Raw genomic sequence first — 17168 nt, 5'->3', positions numbered from 1 at the left:
TCCTGTGTGTTCTGGCTCTAGCTATCATCCAATCACCTTCTTTGATATCCCTGAGTGTCATCGGTTTCTCTAAGCCCATGGCGTTTCAACGGTTCGGTTCACTGACGACGGCGGATTCTGAACTCGGCGTTGATGATATAGGAATCCAAGGATGCGGGCATAGGTCTGTCCATATGGGTTGAACCTGGGTATGAGGTTAGATGTCGATGCTCACGCCTGACACATGTAAGTGGGATACAGATGTCTTACCACGCGTTGCTCGTCGAGCCCTCCAGCAGTTATGAAGAACCAGGGCCATAGGCGGCAGTGCCACAATAATCCCAACCGCTGCGATAATTGCTTCGAGCGAGAACTCCATTAAAGCCGACAGGAGAAGAAAGACTGTAGTCTAATGGAGATACTCAAAAGTGGCAGGGGTTGTATCTCCAGAGAAGAGGCGACTGTGTGAATAGATCAAGCCTGATTGAAGTTCAAGCTACAAACCCATGGACGAAGAATGAGAGAACTAATTTTTCGTGGACGTCGACGCAAGAATTTATATCTATCGTTGGATGTGGCATAGCCCAGTTCTCACTATCAGCCATGTATCATGCAGCTGCGGGGGTAACCTTTGCGGCACCATGGACAACTCATTCGCTCTGCCATTGGTCGGGCAGCTCTGTATTAGCCTCGCCATTTTCAGAACGTATCTTTTAGTGTAGCTTCTATCGTGTTATTAAGTACTGCTGGGAAACGTACAGGTGCACTCCATCACCCAACGATGCAATTCACTGCGTCCCTAACTTTCACCGGCGGCGATGAATCTTAAGGTCAGCACTAATCGTATAGAAGTCCTCCGCAGCGTGTGTAGGCATAGCTCCACCTTCACTTAAACGAGTCGAACCTAATTGACTATAAGTCAGATCTGGACCACACCAAGTAGAAACGGTGGTACAGGTACCATGAACCTCAATCCGACACGCTTGCGTGTTCTCTCGACGACGATGGGTGTTTTCCAAGGCATTTTCGTGCTAAGACAGCAGCTCTCACAACAAATTCAATGTCATGCTGCGGGCAACCCCGCGAAATTGGAGCAAGTTCGGTAATGCAGCCTACTTGGAAGAAGAATGAAGGTGAAGGAGGATCGACCCCGCGCGGAGCCTCAGCTCATTCGTCTTAAGACTGCAACAGAAGCAGCCTGAGGAGGATTGACCCCACGTGGAGCCTCAGCTCATTCGTCTTAAGACTGCAACAGAAGCAGCCTTGTGTACCATGCAGTTCCCAGGGCAAGACCCTGCTAAAGGGTAGGCCCTTCGGCGGCACGAGAAGTGAAGTGCCTGCCCTCCTGGGTTCTTTACGATATACCAATAAGACTGATGTATTTAATATATTCCAGCAGAGTCACTCAGACGCTTGTGCACTCGTGGGCGCTTCGAAGACCTGTTCTCCGCAAACAACCAATCACGTGAAAATGGATCTTCTTCATTGTATTTTTCTTGTGTGTTCGCCCTTGGGCCAACGACACCATTTATTTCCCTCATAGACCAAACGCGTACCTAGATCAACACATATAGCCTCCGGTATTACTAACGACGGCGGACTTTGAATTTCGCGCTGATCATGTCGCAACCTAACACCGAGGGCCGGGTAATGGTCTTAGTTCCGCTCTCAATTAAACGGGTGGAGTCTGTTTGTGAAGTGCCGGTCAGATCACGAATAGTATTTGGTGTATCTAATTTGACATAGCATTGCCACAACTCACCACGTATTACCCGAGACCTCCAGCAGTTGTAGAGAATGAGAAGTACAGGTGGCAGTCCCACGAGTACCCCTTTGAGGCCTACTAATGCTTCGAGGGATACTTCCATTGAATCCAAGGTATTGGTCACCGAGATTCAAGGCCAAGAGGATGGATTTGGGGGACGGGACGGGCTTGCGGCTTTGTCCCTTTGGATCAGGTTGGCTGAAGCTTTGACTCCAGGAAGGATGGGGTGTAAGACTTCCGTCCTTATCAGTGTCGAGAGATTGAGGTACTCATATCCCATCACTTACTGCAGAATGGCAATCCAAAGTTGTTGAAAATCGTAGTATGCATAGCGCATCTCCGTCCTTATGCACGCAAAGCGTGTGGGGTAGCGCAGGGCCAACTATTTCAGTGGAATTGTGCCTATCAGACCTTGTTGGCAGGGGTGGGGACCTGACCCAAACCAAGATGTATGGGGCGGAATGCAATTGATGGACTGCTCTTCTCGCAAGTCGGGCGATCGAGTGACCAAATAGAGGCCACGCCAATGGCACCTCTCTATCAGCCAGATCAGGTTCAAAACTCAGAGGTACAGTAAATTTCAGGGATAAGCAGTCGAAGGCCCAAGAACACGTAGTCCCTGACAAGGGGGTTGATCCAATAATGAAGAACCGAGATGCATGGCGACGCCAGCATGCTGAAGGACCAATTGATGACTGGTGGACCTTTCTCAATCTCGAACAAGACGAGCAGACCGGAAGCGTCAGGATCATAGAGAGTCGCAAAGAATGATGGCGGTGGTTGCTGGGACCAGGCGTATAGAGTACATGATTAGCCAAGCCACCCCTTGGTAGTAACCGTTTCTGTCTGCAGGCTTGCACAGTGTGTAGGACCCCGATTTGTGCTTCTCCACAAGAGAAGCACGTGTATGTACCTGGTTGGAAGCAGTGATATCTATACTAGGAATTTGGGGTTCTAAGCTTACTTACCAAGAAGCCGGAAAAGAACAGCGGGTGCCTATTTCTGCAAGATATCTCTCATTTCGGGTTGCAAGTGTCTGGTGGAACAGCTCGTGTTCTTCTCTTACGGTCCTACCCATAGTATCTTACGAATGTGGCACTTCGACGCCCAACCGTCGATTATGAGCTTCGTTGCATAGGAATGCAATATGGAAGCGTTTATTCATGCCACAGACTTCCTCGTAAGAAAAGATATCAACGACATGTTCTTGCTATAGTAATAAGACCTGCTCCACCCTCAAATATTGCTACTAAGCAAAGTGATCTGTCGCCTCTCCCAAGCCGTAAGACGGTCGCACTACCAACCTGGCTGCGGACCCAAAAAAGTACCTTCTTCGATCTTGCAGCACACTCTACAGCGCGCCTCGCATGTTATTGGCGCCGGCGGATCTTGAACTTAGCGCTGATGGTATAGAGATCCAACGCTGCGGGTATAGCGCCAACCGCACCTTGACCTAAACGGGTTGAACCTAATTAGCTTTGCACTCCTTGACCAAATAGATACTAACGGACAGCATCTCCATACCATGTGCAGCCCGGGACCTGTGACAATTGCATAGGACAAGAACCACAGGCGGTAGCGCCACGATCACGCCGACAATAGCAATGATTGCTTCGAGCGAGATTTCCATCAAGTCTATAAAAACAGGGAGAGTGTGGTGTTGAGTTTCAATGTAGCAAAGGGTCGCATTGCTTGGCGGAAGTGAACGTGGACTGCATTCAAAAAGCTGACAGCAACTGCATGTCAAGATAAGGTGCAGAAAGACGCAGGTTTCCCCTACACATGGGAGAAGATAGAGGCTTTTATAAACTTCGGCTGCTATAGACCAAAAGCCTGCCATACAGGATCAACGAGGCTGGGTGCGGTGCTAGGTCTACCTTGAAGTCACTCGTAGTCTGTCTGTCCGTGTACTATGAATGGCCAGCGGCCTGGGCGGGGTAGCAATGCTTGAGCTCGTCACAATGTCATGAGCTCAGTGGAATGCGTGGAGCTCATGAGCTCGTTCAGCTTAATATATGAAGGTAAGAAAAAGCGTGTCCAATGCTAGCTGCATATTCAAGATTGCGCTACCGTAGTTGGGTGGGACCCCCTGTAAACGTTCGCCCGGAACAACACCCCAAAAAAAGCGGCAAGACCTGGCCAGGACGAGTCGGAGAAGGGCGGAATACATAATCGCTCGAGCCCATCATACTTTCTTTTAACTGATCAAGTAATACTGCCCAGAGCTTGATTTTATTGTTTGCGCGAGGAAGGCTCTCAATGTACTATGTGTAGTATATCGGCTGGTACAGCTCTGCACTTGGTTCCGGGTTTGGGGAAGAATGGTGTGTCCCAAAGAGGAAATAGAACATCCTATTGTTATCTGGATGCAAGCCCCGCCGAAAAGAAACGCGACATGTATGTAGCACGTCGGCCCTCAGCATTATTACAGGTCCATGCCTAACCCTAGTAAACTAAAGAGGCACCTGTTGCTTGCGAGCAACGTGCCCTGCATATCTTGCATATCTTGCAAGGATGCGGAAAATCCTTGGAAAACATAGTGACAACCGTTAACAAGTCGGACATGCCCATGATTCTGCAGTCTTTGTTGAACTATGATTTTCATTTGTCTGGCCGACGAATCTAGTGTAACACTTCTTGCACAGCCCCCATGACCCCTGCCTCGCCGTCCCGCGCGACAACCTAGCTACCCACAGCCAGCCGCTCGAGCCTGGACTTCACCGCATCAACCAGGGCTGTCTCGCGCTCGAGCAACTTGGTGACCTGGTTGATCTTGGCCCTCCTGAGATCCGAGGGGATGCGAATGTCGGGGGACGCGGCAGCAGCACCGGTATCATCTGCGTCCTCGGCCGCCTTGCTGCCAAAGCTCTCAGCCTGAGGCACCAGCTCGTCCCTGAGCGACAGGGCCTCCTCGTAGCGCTTCCCAAGCTGCTTGAGGCGTGAGGACCCCTCTGCCGGGACGGCGACGCTGCTGGCCGCCGAGCCCGAGATATTAGCGTCCAGGCTCTTGACCTCGTGGATCCACGCCTTCTCCTTGTCGCTCAGCTCGCGGCTCGTCGCCTTGCTCACGGTGCGGCGCATCCTCTCCAGCCGCTGGCTGAGCGCCTCTCCCCTGTCCTTGGCCGCGCGCAGCCTCCGCTCGATGGCGGCGTTGCTGGACTCGGGCTGGCCGTCCTGGTCCTGATCCTGTCCTGTGATGGCGTCCACTCGGGCCTTGACTTCATTGGCTTTGGTGATCTGTCGCCTGAGTTCCACCTGCAGACTCTCCAGCCTCCTAAACAGTTCAGAGGCTGCGCTACCCAACCGGTGTGTCTCTCCACTCAGGAGCTGGTGGGCATCGGTGAATATTTGGAGTGTCACTGGCGACAGGCGCACCTCCTGGCCGACAATGGATTTATGCCGACTTGACCGCAGTCGTTCCAGTAGCTCCGGCAGGGCCGAGTTCTCCTCGAAGGCATGTGGTGCCTGGAAAGCCGGGCGCGGTTCGTAGAAGTCCAGAGGCTGAACGTCGACCTCCTTATCAGGGCTGGGCGAAGGAGAATAGACGGGATCGAGGTTATACTCGGGAGAGTCGAAGAAAATAGTAAAGGGTTCGTAAGGGGTGGCCGTTAATAGTAGGTAGCCCAGGTCAGGATCTCGGATGGCCACCACTGCGGGAATGGGATGTGAGCTCTCGCCCTGGACGGTGTGGAGTCTTTGCCTTGTGGAGCTTTGCCCCTTGACGAGTAGGTCGATCCTGAAGTCCAGACCGGCTTCCGAATCGCCTTGGAGCTCACTTTCTAGGCGGAAGACCCAAGGAGCCAACGAGACATAGGTGATGCTGGACGGATGGGTAACGTAGAACGCATAGCGTGAAGTGACATCGGGGCTGAACATGGGCCAAGCATCCTCTGTCATCTCCAGGTTACTCAAGGTGTCCAAGGTCTGGAACGTGAGAAGAGTAGGAACGCGTTCATCTTCCACTGAAGGCCTGATGAACCTCAACCTATTCCGAGGTGGTAACCATTGAGCCTCGACTCCAGCCAGGTCTAAGCATATGCGCAACTGACCGCTGGAAGACAGAAGGCAGATGACGTTCAACGATAGCCCTTCTTGGTCAATATCATCGATATCCAGTTCCTCATCCTCTCCCATCATAAGTTCGTCAGTGTCGAGTTTCTGCCCAATGGCAAAAATATCGGTCAGCTCCACGTCCATGTCCACCTCGGTGTCGACGCTCATATCCAGCTCAAATGGTCCTTGCAATCGTGGCACGATGCCTGGTCTTTCGGGCCTGGAGTATACTTCTGGGGTGATCTCTCCAGGAGGCCCTTTGACCTCGGCGGGCTCTTGGTTGTCTAGATCTGTCATCCAGTCTAGCTGCTGCTGAGCCAAGAGCTTTGCAGCCGGTGACACATTTGGGTCATCTTCGATAGCTGCCAGGTTCCCAACAATGGCAACCGAAAGAGACGGAATTAAAGTAGGAGGGGGGGACCATCGGCTTGGGAGCAGAGGACACAGGGCGTAGACGTCGCCTTCTCGCATGGCGACCCAGAGCGTCATGGGAGCCCAGCCGCCGGATCCGCGACCAGCAAAGCAAGCGGAAGCAACATCCATCTCAAAAGAATCGGCCGAGAAGCCTTTACGAGTGGTGTCGGCCGAGGCGGAGAAATTCTGGTCGAGGGAAGTACCGTCTGCGAGTTTAATCAAGTCAATAGTAAGCGAGGGCTGATCAAAGCTCCAGCGGTCGGTGGGTGAGAGCTCCCAAACCCTCACGACGGCATCGGTGGTGACGGTTACAAGAGCAGAGCCATTGACGCCCAGCGGGTGCCAAAGCGCAGAGGCGATGGGCGAGCGGTCGACCACATGTGTGGTAGGGCCGAGGGTCCACGACCTGGGCTTGATTACATCGTTGGTGGGCTGTGAGAGGTTTGCGAGGTCCGGCACGGCGCAGATGCGCACCGTGTGTGTCGTGAGAACAGCCAAGTAGTCTGAAAAGGGCGATATGACCAGCTGCTTGATGTCGGATCCAACGGGGACGTTCAATGTCTGGGAAGTGAGCGTGTTGGTGATGGTTGACTCCAGGTGTGGCGCGCAAGCAGGCAGATAGACTTACACGAAACCCTACATATCCATCTTCAGCGGCAGACCGTATAGCGTCCTCGTCGCCGAGACTGGCCGAGTCCTCGCGCTTGATGCGCACGCCGGAGCGGCCCCGTGTCGTCTTTTCCGCCCATCGCTCCCTCAGGTCGATGAGGTCGGCCCATCGGATCTCCTTGCCCACGGCGACGAAGACCTGGGAGCCGGAGCGGGCGATGGTGCGCGTCGGGCCCGGCTTGACCTTGGCCTTGGAGGAGAAGGGCGAGCTCTTGGGGGCATCGTTGGATGGCGCGAACAGCTTGTGGCCTGGTGCCGTCTTGTCGGCGAGCCAGGCGGCGTCGAAGCCCTTGATCTTGGGCATGGTGGGCGGGAGGATCTGGTGAGCTGGATCGAGTGGCAGGGTTCACCGAAAGTACATGTCTGTCTGTCTGCCTCGAGGGAGAACAAGAGCAGCTGTCCCGGCCTAATAAGGTGAGGTTGTTGGTAGCTTGAGGATTCCTGGCGGCCTGCTAGAGCCTGGCGAGCTGCCTCGACGTGGGAGCTGGAGCTGGTCGCTGCCGCCGCCGCTGGGCAACGCACCCGGGACTTTTTTAGGCGGGCCAGCTTCGATTGGGCAGATCCGTCCGGCGGGATCCCTGCACCCTGCACCTTGCATTTTCCAGCGCGCCAAAGTTCCAACGCGCGAAGCCTCAGCTCAGGTGCTGCTTTGTCTGGAGAGGCCCGAGCTCCATCTTGACATCGTCAGCCTCTCATATTCATTCAATCAATCAATCAATCCATCCACTCAGCATCGCCGTCCAGTCTCACACAGCCTCTCCACAACTTCGAGCTGCGTCCTCAGAGAGCCCCAATTGATTAAGCTGCCTACATCAGTCTCATAATCTGCCACAGGAAACGGCATAAAGAGACTGGCCAGAAATGCGTGGAGGATACAGAAGCACAGTCGAGAGACTGGACAGGCCCAGTGCCTACTATCAGGGCAGGGTGAGTTTCTAGCCCATCTGGGCCATCTGGGGAACCCCAAGACTCGGGCCCGCCACACGCCTTTGATGAAAACCAAAGACCAGGCTAACAGACCAGCCGCAGAACAAGCGCAGAAGGCCGGATCGCGGTCGAGAGGATCGCGATGGGGACGCAGAGATGGCCGACAAGCCCGAGGAGAAGCCCGAGGAGGACCCTCTGGCCAATGCGACCACCCTCTACGTTGGCAACCTGTAAGACCGCCCCTTTTGGTTTTCTCCTCTCGTTTCATGATCTCGTCACTCTCGGCAGATCAAGATATCTCACAAGATGTTAACACACCCCCACAGCTCATTCTACACCACCGAGGAGCAGGTCTACGACCTCTTCTCGCGGTGCGGCGAGGTCAAGCGGCTGATCATGGGGCTGGACCGGTTCCAGAAGACCCCCTGCGGCTTCTGCTTCGTCGAGTACTACACGCACCAGGACGCCCTGGACTGCCTCAAGTACATCGGCGGCACCAAGCTGGACGAGCGCATCATCCGCACCGACCTGGATCCGGGCTTCGAGGAGGGCCGCCAGTACGGCCGCGGCAAGTCGGGCGGCCAGGTCCGCGACGAGTACCGCGACGACTTTGACGAGGGCCGCGGCGGTCTCGGCCGTGCCATCCAGAGCGAGCGCATGCGCGAGGTCGACCGCCATCGCGAGGCCGACCAGCGCATGGAGGATGACTACGGCAAGACGAGATAGGTCGCTCTGAGTATGGCTATGCGAGTGGGCGAAAAGTGAATGGGAATGTATGATATTGAGATACCCTCAAAAGGTGCATCTTGGCTGGAGGCGTCCTGGCCATCATTGGATGGTATATGGTGAAAGCGTTCATGTATTAGGCACAACAGGAAGACCGAAACAGAATGTCACATGTGCACACGCTGTGTCTATCTGAGCAATTCAAGCAAATTACCGTTTGGTATCAACGCACATGAATCTGACCAGTTGTCGAGCCCCGTATCTCGTCTAGTGGGCTTGAAGCGGAGATGCCAAGCTTACACATGTGTGACATAGGCCAGCTTGATAGTAGAATCCATCTCATTTCATGTACACGAGAGCTCTTGCTTCTCCAAGCTCTAGATGTGAGTTACAAGTATTGTACAGCCAAGAACCAACGCCAAAGTCTATTGTGTCTGTTGTTTCCCGCGTCGTCCTGGATCGAGTCCGCTTCCGCCCATTGTCTATGGCAGTGTCCGTGGTTGAACGCTGACCATGAAGCGTCACAAATATGCTGCTGCTGCCACCACCAAGTTCCCCAATGCCCAATACTCCGTAATTGCCTTAGTAACCCGGGGGGTTGACTCTCTGCGATACTCTCGTCCACTTCGGAAGCTCTGGAATAGATAACGTCAGTAGAATGTTCCCCTGATGAAGCGTTTGCCCGTCCCACTGGACCCCAGATCTCATCTCGTCCGGCCCCAACGTCTGTCCGCAGTCCATCCCCATAGGAAAGCCTAGAAAGGAGAGACTCACTGTGGATGCCCTTCCGATACCTCTTCTCCTTGCGGTCGAACATGGTGTACTTGTCGCGGGGGATCATCTCGGCCTCGGTGGGCATGGTCTCCTTCCAGAGCTTGAGGCTCTTGAGCGACTCGCCGCGCTTGGCCAGCGCCGCGTCGAGGGTCGCGACCACCGAGTCGACGGCCCGGAGCCGCTGGCGCTGGCGGGCCTTCTGGAAGCGCGAGAGGCGCCAGGGGATCTTCCTGCACGCGAGGGGGGGCACAACGGTCAGTGGCTTCTGGTCGCGGTGGTGGTTCGGTGTGGGTGGTGGAAGCGATGGAGGGAACGAGGGAGACTCACCATAGCAGCCCTCCCGACATGGGGCTCGTCGCCCTGAATGCGCCGAATCCGAACATGGTGTGCGTGGATGTCCAGAGGTGTCTTCGTGTACAGCGCTCCGGGTTCGAAGGGGGCGTCTCTCAGACGTCTTCCGGCGCTGGAGCTCAAAAAGTTCACCACAGAGTCGGGCCATCCGGTGCACGAGCCACCCTGCATCCCGAGACTCCACTTTGTCCACCAGCGCTCTCTTTCCCCGGGGCGCCGCCTGGCCGCCTGGCCGCCTGTCCCCTGGGCTGTGGCCCCGCTAAAACTCCAGCTCACCTCTTCCAGCTGTCTCGGCGGGCGCCCGGCCTCATACGTCCGTCCATCGTAGCGCATCCCTGGAGACGGCCGCCCCCCCCCCCCCGTCCGCGCAACAGACGACCCGATTCACAACTCACACCCCCCCGGCGCAAGGGCCCAGAGATCAGCAAGAGGGAGACCGGAAGCCACGGCGGACTCTGCGATTCTCTAACATCCCGGAACTCGAGGCGCCAAGGGGGCGCGCGCGGGGGAAGACGATCGCGAGACGGACGGACAGAAACGGCGACGACAGCCACATACATACACACATACACACACACATACACAGACACCGCCCAGCATGTCGTACTACTTCGTCATCATCGGGACGCAGGACAACCCGCTGTTCGAGCACGAGTTCGGCACGTCCAAGCAGGGCGGCGACGGCCAGTCGCGGTTCAGCGACGAGGCCCGCCACATGAACCAGTTCATCGCCCACTCGAGCCTGGACATTGTCGAGGAGGTGCAGTGGGGGACCGGACAGATGTAAGAGACATGCACACCCTATATATCCCTTCCCTACCCAAGTGCTGTTCTTGCGAGGTGGAAGAAGCACGCAAACTCGCTTTGGCATGCCGAGACGGGACAAAGAGCGCTACTCCCAGAAACCCATTCCCGCAAGCGCTCCAAGAGTCCATATAACCATGAACCACGCACACACCTACACACCTCATCATCTGCTGACACCAAGGCCTCTCCCTCCGCAGGTATCTCAAGCACGTGGACCGGTTCTTCAACTCGTACATGTCGTGCTTCATCACGCCGAGCAACGCCAAGTTCCTGCTGCTGCACCAGCCGATCCTGCCGAACTCGGGCTCGTCGTCGTCGGGGGCGGCGGCGGGGGCGGCGGCCGTGTCGTCGTCGCGGGCCTCGACCAGCATCGCCGCCAACCCGACCAGCCCGCAGACCGAGGAGGCCGTGCGCAGCTTCTTCGTCGAGGTCTACGAGAACTGGGTCAAGGCCACCATGAGCCCCTTCTACCGCGTCAACATGGAGGTCACCAGCCCCGTCTTCCGCCAGCGCGTCGCCGCCGCCGGCCGCAAGTACTTGTAGGGCAGTCGAATGCGGGGGACCGGGAACGCAGAGAAAGGAGGAAAGGTAGAGATCTTCACGGGCACAGAGAGATCAGAGGCGTTCTTGGCGTTTTTTGGGGGGCATGTCATGCATCTGTCCTGTGTAGATACCTTTGGATTTACTACTACATGTCGAGGCAAGGAATAGAAGATCACATCACTTGCACATACAACTTGACTTAAGCCAGAGACTGAGTTACGTTATGGTTGACGATCGAAAGTGATATCACAGAAGGAAGACGCGTCAAACTGTTGTTCATAGCAGCATCGCCGTTGGGCAATGCGCAAATATATTCAGTGTCATGTAGCATGCGGGCTATCTTGTTCAGTTCCTCCATCCAGACGCGCGCCGCGCCGGATTAACTCGATACGCCATTCGCAAAGTCAAATCATACGCGTGACCCTTATTCCGAGTGTGAATTACCACCAAAACGCCGTTGTGAGAAAGTGTATCATGCCAGAAGTTCCGTAAATCAAAAGTAGAAGCCGATCCTCCACCGCCCATACCGGTACCATGGTTGGGCTGAGTGGGGAGGGATCGAGTGTGCAGTCCATGCAGCCGAGAGGGAGCCGCTTAACCACCGAAACCGTACAGGGTGCGGCCCTGGCGCTTGAGGGCGTAGACGACGTCGAGCGACGTGACGGTCTTGCGCTTGGCGTGCTCGGTGTAGGTGACGGCGTCACGGATGACACCCTCGAGGAAGGACTTCAGGACACCACGGGTCTCCTCGTAGATCACTGCAGGGAGGGAGCATGTTAGATACTGTTGTCTGTATCGGAGTATTGTGATGCGGGACCACGAGGTGAAGAGACTTACTGGCAGAGATACGCTTGACACCACCACGACGAGCGAGACGACGGATGGCGGGCTTAGTGATACCCTGGATGTTGTCACGTAGAATCTTGCGGTGACGCTTGGCACCACCCTTTCCGAGGCCCTTGCCGCCCTTGCCGCCTGTGATGAGAAGACATGTCAGTTGTCTGGAGTACAAGAAAATTGGTATGGGGAGGCGAGGATATAATCGCGATGTCGCGTTGTGGTATTGGAGTGTGGGGACCTGAGGTGAGACGCGTCACGTGGGTAGTGTGAAGCCATCACCACCGCCGAAAACCCCACCACCACTATAAACACACGCGATGCCGACCCGGCGCGATGCGAGAACGCGTCGGCAAGGTGTGCATGGATGGAAATGCATGGGATGCAACTTACGTCCAGTCATCTTGAATGTAGAGGTTGGGTGTGGATGTAGATGGAGATGGTTGATGAAAGTTGATGAAGATGCCGGATGACGCGATGGTTTTGTTGATGAAGTTGCTGGCTTGCTGTAAAGGGGAAAGGAGGGGGGAAAGGGACAAAGTCGAGGTATCGGGGAGTGCGTATTTATTTGTGACCAACGGGGCGGTTACTGATTGCGCTGGCTGATCTGGTGCCCCGGGGGTGGGCGTGCCTTGCGGTGCGGGTGTGCTGTGCTGAGACGCTAGTCCGTTTCGGGGGTGGCCATTGCCTGGCTGATTTGGGATAATAATGCGCTCTCCTGGGGTGATTTTTTAATTCGCATTTGGGCGTCTGATCTGGCCGCCGGAACGCTGCGCTTTACTCCATGTTTTTCTGCGGGTGGTTCGTTAGGCCAAGCAGCCCGAGTTAAAAAATGGCCCGTGCCCCGCGCTAGAAGCTAGGAACGCATCGATATCTGACAAGGCGCCAAGGCGCTATTGGCCGGGCGGTCCGTGCGCTCCTTTTTGTTCCAGTCCAGAGTCGAGGCTGTTACTTCCTACGTTGTTATACTACCTACATAGGTACCTAGGTATATTCGTGACTACACATGTACACAGGTACCTGGCATGCTAGCTGACCAAAGGTGCTGTCACCGAAGGCAAGAACACAATGCTCCTACCGTGATACTGCCAACACCGCTAATCCCCACGGAGATGGCAATTCGTCATGGAACACCAAGCGACCTAGCTCCTCCGGGCTACGGTGAGGACGACTACACTCCACATTTATATCACAGACTCATCATCCCCCCCAAAAGAGCGCAAACTGTTTGTGTTGGTAACTGTGGGTATCCTTTCATTACGATAATCCAGAGAGACAAGACTCTTGGCACCTCTCTCCGTATCCCAGCTTCAGGCCCAACTTCATCTATCCTGCCTAATGTACATATCCATACCCTCCTATGCGGTACGGTACGACTGCCTATACACAAAATCACTTTGGTTGCCTGAACTCGGGGCAGCCTAATCCAGCCGTTTGCTGTGCACTCCTCCTCGTGAATGTTTGTCCCTGAACGCCAATTGCCATGCCGCATCGATTTCATGCTCGACTGATAAAAATCATGCTGCCTGGTCTCATCGTCTCGTATCCCACCGGTATAACTTTTTTGCTTGTCGGGAACGACTCGCAGACTCCTCGAGTACGCCTTGACTATGCCCGAGGCCGACTCGTCTCATGCCGCTGTAAATGTTTGAATGTCAAAAAGGAGCCGCTTTCCCTGCCGAAAACAGGGATCATTGCATCATTGAATCTTCGTAACTGTCGTCGTCCTCTAGACTCTCAATTGCTTCCTTGATTTGTTGACTTGCCTACGTTGCCAGTTAGTTATTCTGGAGCCGCATCGAGGAAGAGGTGCAGGAACAAACCTTGGGGTCAAGATTCAGAGCAATCGTGAAGTGGCGCACGGCAGAGCTCTTGTCATCCAGGGTCTTGTAGAGCTTGCCCAGTAGGAAGTGTACCGTCGCCTCGTCGGGTGCAAGGTTCTTGAGGATCTCCAGTTCCTTCTGGGCAGCGTCGAGCTGGTTCAAGGCGAGGAGCGCGCGTGCCTTCTTGTACCGCGTCTGTGCCGCGTTCGGCGCCAGCTCCGTCGCTTTGGTGAAATACTGCAACGCTTGCACAGTCTGTCGCTGCTTCTCCAGCACGTTGCCGATACAGCAGATGAGGACAGCGTTGGTGGGGTTGATGACCGACGCCGAGTGGAAGTGGGTGTACGCCTTGTCATAATTGCCTAGTTTCTCGTACACCCGGCCGATGCCGTAGTATGCATTATAATGGCGTCGGTCCGCTGATATCGCCTGGCGGTACGCAGTAAGAGCCTTGTCGTACTCTTCGTTTGACACGTGCTCATGGCCTTGCAGGGTGAATGCATAGGCAAACTTGGGGTTGAGCTGCGTTGCCCGCTTGAAACACCGCAAGGCTTGCTCGTGGTCTCGGGCGAGGGACCACGCGTTGCCGAGGGCACACCATGCCTGTGGAGAGTGCCAGGATGAGTCAATAAGCTCATGCGCGAGGAATGACAGGTCCGTCTCCCTCTTCAAGAACCACAGAATGGTTGAGTAGACCTCCATATCTTCGAGCCGCGTGGGTGCCAGGATGCGCAACCTCCTATAGTACTTCTCGGCTTCCGCGTACGCTGCCTGCTCGTAGTATGACCGCCCAACGTGTGACAACACCCATGGAGTGTCCTGATGGGCTCGTGGTAGAGACCCGAAGATAGCCAAGGCATCGTGACACTGATATTGTGACAGTGAGAGATAGCCAGAGGCGAACTTCTTCAGCAAGTCGAGCAAGTACTTCAAACTCTCCTCCACCTTGATAGTATCTGGCTCGACCGCTTTGGGTATGGGCGGCTGTGGGGGCGGCTCCTTAACTCGCGGTGCTTCCGCATGATCCACGTCCATCCCATGGTCCTCGACAGGTTTCCGGTTTCCACTCACAGCTCGGCCGACACTGGCACCGGCGGCCGAATTTGGTCTCATGATCCGCGAGATTGGGGGTCTAGCCTTCTTTAGCTCTCGCGTTGCGCCCGGTCCAACGGTCGCCGCTCCGGAATTGGCCTTGGTATTGGTGCCCTTGAACATATTTATCCTTGTGCTTCTCCGCGGGGGAGCGCCCGGCTCCTCGGATTGGTGCCGTGGCTGCACAGGGTGGCCAGATACAGTCCTTTTCCTCTCTATTCCCGCCACTGCGGACGCCGATGCTCGTAACATGCTGGGGATGGGCTCAGCCAACGGCTCATCCTGCCCTTTCTCTTGGACGCGTTGGTTCCTTCGTGATCCCAGGCGGTAGCTCATCTTAGGGGGTGCCTCTAGCAGATTGGGCTCGACGGCCTGCGCGTTCCTGGTCTTCCTTGGCGCGCCCTGGGCAGGCTCCGGGTGAAACCCGGTTCGCGCAGCAGGAGGGTGATCGCTGTGCATGGAAGGCGGCGTGTCCATGCCATCCGCCGTCGGGACAACGCTGGCAGCCATCCTAGAACGCGCCGCGTTGATCTTTGACATGAAGTCATTTTCTGTAGTTGACGCGGACAGCAGGTTGTTCGCGCTCAGCACATCGTTTCCAGACATCTGGCGCTGCGTGTCAAATGGGTCCGCGGCCTCGTAGACGGTAGGTCGAAGCGAGGATTTCTTATGCAACGGCTCCAAAGGGTTCACCGGGCCGTTGTCCTTCTGTTCCGACAGTATGCCGTTCGGTAACTCCGAGTCCAGGCCACCCAACAAGGACTCGTTCAGCTTGAAGATATTCGACGCTCTAACATTGACGCCCATATCGGACAGGGCAGTAAAGGCATCCCACATGAAAGGGTTGATCTTTAGAGACTCTTCAAAACACAGAATCGCCTTCTTCTTGTCGTCATACGCCCGGTACAGTCTGGCGAGGAGACAGGCGACGCTGGCAGCATCCGGGTTGGGCGAGCGAGTAGATCCGTTGTGCCTGCCAAAGCTGAATTTGTTGGTCCACAGGCCTCTCGACTTCTCTAGGGCGGTGATTCCATCCTTGTAGCGTTCCAAGGCCAGGCAGGTCTGCGCAAATATATAGGCACAGCCGAGATGCACCCCTCGATACCCGGCGGCCTTGCTCACCTCGTACGCCGACCGGTAGTCTCCCAGTCGGAAGTGGCTAAAGGCGAGGAGATAGGCGGACTCGCTCGAACGGGGATCGTGCGCGGCGAGCCTCTCAGCAAAGAAGAGCGCGTTGTCGTAGGATATGTTGTCGAGGTGGTAGTAGACAAGCTGCCTCAGCTGGCCAGTAACGGCAGCGCTTGTCGGGGCCATGCTGGCAGTCAGCCTCCCAAGGATCGCAGTGCGTGCAAGCGGCAGCTATATGGATATGGCCATGAGGTGCCAGTGGAAACTGTCGGTGTAGGAGGTGCTAATCGTGGCCCGCAATATAGGTTTGGATGCAGGCAGTCTTTGCGGCCCTCAGGTGCGGCCGACTGATCGTAGTAAATGGAGGGCGGGCTGGGCTCACGGAGAATGGCCAAGGGGCAGTCTGTTGTTGGAATTACGATGCTCGAAGAATGATGAACTGATTTTTCGGGAACCAAAGTAAAGGCTTCAAGCGGTAGCCCTGCAGGGTGGCAGAGGCCCGGTGCAGTGGAGAGAAGAGAAGGCTGGCGCAGCGTCCGGGTCGTGGCTGCGTTGAACGGGCATTTGACTGGGCGTGGGCGTGGGCGTGAAAGGAAATGGAAAGGTTGGGATCGATACGACGCTCCTCTCAACACATGGCGTGCTCGCGGATGGCAAAGGCACAGGCAGACGGGCCACGCCAGCGGTGATCCTGTCGGGGGAGGAATGCAGTCTTTGGAATCCCTCGGAGAGACGGTCTGTCGGGGCGGCACACAAAGACCAGGCCACGAGAACTTGTGAGGCTCGACGAAGTTCACACAAGGTGGGATGTGACAGGCGTTTCCTGGTTGTCGTCCGAGCTTCGCGATGTTGTGGTTGTAGGCTGAGCGGGCGCTGTGATTGGTCAGGCGGTTTCGTTCAGGCCAGCCGACCAGGGCCGCTACGCCTGGCGGAGCAACAGCAGCGCCTAGCCTCCAACCGTCACTGGATAGCCACTGGATAGCCCCCTGGTAGCCCCGATAGCCACTCGGGCCCCGGGTCCAGCCACCACTTGGACCTCGTGCTCGATCCTCAGCCTCATCCATACCTCTCTACTGTACCTTAGTCAACCTGTGTACGGCGCAGCAACCTGCTTCCAGTGGCGCACATTGTGATACCTACTCAACTGTGGCATCTCACACCTCTGTTGACACAAGGAAAACCCCGCAACCAACTGCCTTACGTTCTGCTTCTGGAACTCCCCTCGTCACCTGCCGCAGCCCAAGGATATCTGCACGCTCACCTCGCGCACCAATCTCATT

At 55.7% G+C, this 17168-nt stretch overlaps 6 protein-coding genes across 6 annotated transcripts; 2 read left to right on the top strand and 4 right to left on the bottom strand.

Annotated features, from left to right (window-relative positions):
* Positions 1 to 4426: 4426 nt before the first annotated feature.
* JN550_000151 (uncharacterized protein) lies at positions 4427 to 7184 on the bottom strand (the record flags this gene model as incomplete). The annotated part of the gene is made up of 2 exons (XM_049312715.1): positions 4427 to 6772; positions 6840 to 7184. The coding sequence occupies 2 exons, from the start codon at positions 7182 to 7184 to the stop codon at positions 4427 to 4429; spliced, it is 2691 nt and encodes an 896-aa protein (XP_049177440.1).
* Positions 7185 to 7741: 557 nt separating this feature from the next.
* Positions 7742 to 8533, top strand: JN550_000150 (uncharacterized protein; the record flags this gene model as incomplete). Its single annotated transcript, XM_049312704.1, has 3 exons — positions 7742 to 7807; positions 7910 to 8037; positions 8134 to 8533. The coding sequence occupies 3 exons, from the start codon at positions 7742 to 7744 to the stop codon at positions 8531 to 8533; spliced, it is 594 nt and encodes a 197-aa protein (XP_049177439.1).
* A 582-nt stretch (positions 8534 to 9115) lies between these two features.
* Positions 9116 to 9991, bottom strand: JN550_000149 (uncharacterized protein; the record flags this gene model as incomplete). Its single annotated transcript, XM_049312693.1, has 3 exons — positions 9116 to 9168; positions 9308 to 9572; positions 9635 to 9991. 3 exons carry the CDS (start codon positions 9989 to 9991, stop codon positions 9116 to 9118), a joined length of 675 nt encoding a protein of 224 aa, XP_049177438.1.
* Positions 9992 to 10256: 265 nt separating this feature from the next.
* JN550_000148 (uncharacterized protein) lies at positions 10257 to 11008 on the top strand (the record flags this gene model as incomplete). The annotated part of the gene is made up of 2 exons (XM_049312682.1): positions 10257 to 10441; positions 10663 to 11008. The coding sequence occupies 2 exons, from the start codon at positions 10257 to 10259 to the stop codon at positions 11006 to 11008; spliced, it is 531 nt and encodes a 176-aa protein (XP_049177437.1).
* Positions 11009 to 11602: 594 nt separating this feature from the next.
* On the bottom strand, positions 11603 to 12248 carry JN550_000147 (uncharacterized protein; the record flags this gene model as incomplete). Its single annotated transcript, XM_049312670.1, has 3 exons — positions 11603 to 11766; positions 11846 to 11983; positions 12239 to 12248. The coding sequence occupies 3 exons, from the start codon at positions 12246 to 12248 to the stop codon at positions 11603 to 11605; spliced, it is 312 nt and encodes a 103-aa protein (XP_049177436.1).
* A 1288-nt stretch (positions 12249 to 13536) lies between these two features.
* On the bottom strand, positions 13537 to 16074 carry JN550_000146 (uncharacterized protein; the record flags this gene model as incomplete). Its single annotated transcript, XM_049312659.1, has 2 exons — positions 13537 to 13611; positions 13669 to 16074. The coding sequence occupies 2 exons, from the start codon at positions 16072 to 16074 to the stop codon at positions 13537 to 13539; spliced, it is 2481 nt and encodes an 826-aa protein (XP_049177435.1).
* Between the last annotated feature and the right edge of the window lie 1094 nt (positions 16075 to 17168).

Source organism: Neoarthrinium moseri, assembly GCF_022829205.1.
Source record: "Neoarthrinium moseri strain CBS 164.80 chromosome Unknown scaffold1_Wmoseri_CBS_16480, whole genome shotgun sequence".
In the NCBI taxonomy this organism is placed as follows: Eukaryota; Fungi; Ascomycota; class Sordariomycetes; order Amphisphaeriales; family Apiosporaceae; genus Neoarthrinium; species Neoarthrinium moseri.
The sequence above is the reverse complement of the archived record's forward strand: the minus strand, read 5'-3'. Positions and strand labels throughout refer to the sequence as shown.